Source organism: Salvia splendens, chromosome 11 (assembly GCF_004379255.2).
Source record: "Salvia splendens isolate huo1 chromosome 11, SspV2, whole genome shotgun sequence".
Classification (NCBI taxonomy): Eukaryota; Viridiplantae; Streptophyta; class Magnoliopsida; order Lamiales; family Lamiaceae; genus Salvia; species Salvia splendens.
Genome location: NC_056042.1, coordinates 8,231,085 through 8,233,048, shown reverse-complemented (window position 1 = coordinate 8,233,048; position 1,964 = coordinate 8,231,085). Strand labels below are relative to the sequence as shown.

Below are 1,964 nucleotides of genomic sequence, written 5' to 3'. Positions count from 1 at the left end.
TTGAGAGAGAAGAAATATATCTTCATTAATGAATCAACCGAGTTACAATGAAGAAGCTAGCTCACTATTTATACACCAAGCTAGATATTTTTGGAGGAAAACAACTAACTCCTAACTAACAATATAACCAACTTCTTAACCAACTATATGCTGACTAGATGCCCAGTCACTGCCAACACAATGCTGAGTCAGCACTTTCATCTCAGCATGCAAGCTTTCTTTCTTCTTCTCATGCACGGCTTTTCTCTCCTCATGCATTCTGCCTTTGTCTTTACATCTCCAACTTTCACATGCCCCTTCAAGATGGATTGTAGAGGCTTTCAAAATTCATCTTGCTTAATATGGAATGGAAAGACATTGGACCCAACAGTTTAGTAAAAATGTCAGCAACCTGCAGATTGTTTCTGATGTGTAAAGGTTTAATCACCCCTTCCAAGTACTTTTCTCTCACAGTGTGGCAATCTATCTCGATGTGTTTAGTTCTTTCATGAAACACCGGGTTAGAGCATATATGAATGGCTGATTGATTATCACAATACAAAGGAACAGCCTTTTCAATTTTAACTCCAAAATCAGCCAAGAGTGCTACTGCCCAGACCACTTCACAAGTGCCTTGTGCCATTGCTCTATATTCAGCTTCTGCCGAAGATCTAGAGACAATATTCTGCTTCTTGGCTTTCCAAGAAATCAAAGAACTTCCAAGATATAGACAGTAGCCAGTCATCGATTTTCTTGTGTCTTGGCATGATGCCCAATCTGCATCAGTGAATATACTGAGATTCAATTTGCTGCTGCTGGAATAGAATAAGCCGTGGCCGGGAGATCTCTTCAAGTATCTTAGGATCTTTTCTGCAGCTTCCCAATGTTCATCAGTAGGGCTAGCCACATATTGGCTTAATTTATGCACAGCAAAGGTTACATCAGGTCTGGTGATGCATAGGTACAGCAGCCTGCCAATCAGCCTTCTATATTTTGATGTATCCTCTATAGGCTTCCCTGAATCTGCTCTTAGTTTCTTTAGAGGATCCATAGGAACTGCAGAGGGTTTATATCCCAGCATTCCAGTATCCCTCAACAAATCCATGACATATTTTCTCTGAGAAATCAGTATTCCCTTCTTATTTCTAGCTATCTCAACTCCTATAAAATATTTAGGAACTCCCAAATCTTTAAACTTGAAGTGTTGAGATAGAAAGTCCTTGAAGTTCTCTGTTATTGCTGGATCAGTTGTGGCCACTAGAATGTCATCAACATACACAACTATCCCAAAGAAACCAGTGTGATCATGCTTAAAAAGAAAGAGTGGTCTGATGCAGACTGTTGCAGACCAAAACCTTTCAAAACTTGAGAGAATTTCAAGTACCATTGCCTAGATGCTTGTTTTAGACCATATAGTTCTTTAGCTTGCAAACTAAGGTTGATTGGGAATTTGCCCCTTCAACAGTCTGCCAGTCAGCCTTGAAGCTCGGGGGAAGAGTCATATATATATCTTCTTCTAGATCTCCATATAGGAAAGCATTGTTGATGTCAAGGTGAGTCAAAGACCAACCTTTTACTGCAGCTAGAGCCAACAAAAGTTTGACAGTAGTCAACTTTGCAACTGGAGAGAAAGTATCTAGGAAATCCACACCTTCCAATTGGGTGAATCCTTTAGCAACAAGCCTTGCTTTGTACCTTTCCACTGATGCATCTGGGTTGAACTTGAATTTATAGACCCATTTGCAATCAATAGGTACCTTCCCCGGTGGCAAAACAATAATGAACCAAGTATCAGTTCTTAGAAAAGCTGACAGCTCCTCTTGCATTGCTTGCTGCCACTCAGGGTGTTGGGAGGCTTGTTTGTATGTGGTTGGCTCATAGATGGCAGACATGATGATGATATATTTGAGATATTCTGGAGAGAGCTTGGATAATGTGAAGTATGAAGAGATTGGATAAGGTGAAGTGGAGCTCACAGAATTGCA

At 40.3% G+C, this 1,964-nt stretch overlaps 1 protein-coding gene across 1 annotated transcript; it reads right to left on the bottom strand.

The window, feature by feature from the left end:
* Positions 1-298: 298 nt before the first annotated feature.
* LOC121754387 (uncharacterized mitochondrial protein AtMg00810-like) lies at positions 299-1,366 on the bottom strand. Its single transcript, XM_042149753.1, has one exon. It carries the CDS (start codon positions 1,364-1,366, stop codon positions 299-301), a length of 1,068 nt encoding a protein of 355 aa, XP_042005687.1.
* Positions 1,367-1,964: the final 598 nt, after the last annotated feature.

Bases quoted from the DNA above. Each gene is read 5' to 3' on its own strand.
- LOC121754387 (XM_042149753.1), bottom strand. From the start codon at position 1,366: ATGGTACTTGAAATTCTCTCAAGTTTTGAAAGGTTTTGGTCTGCAACA.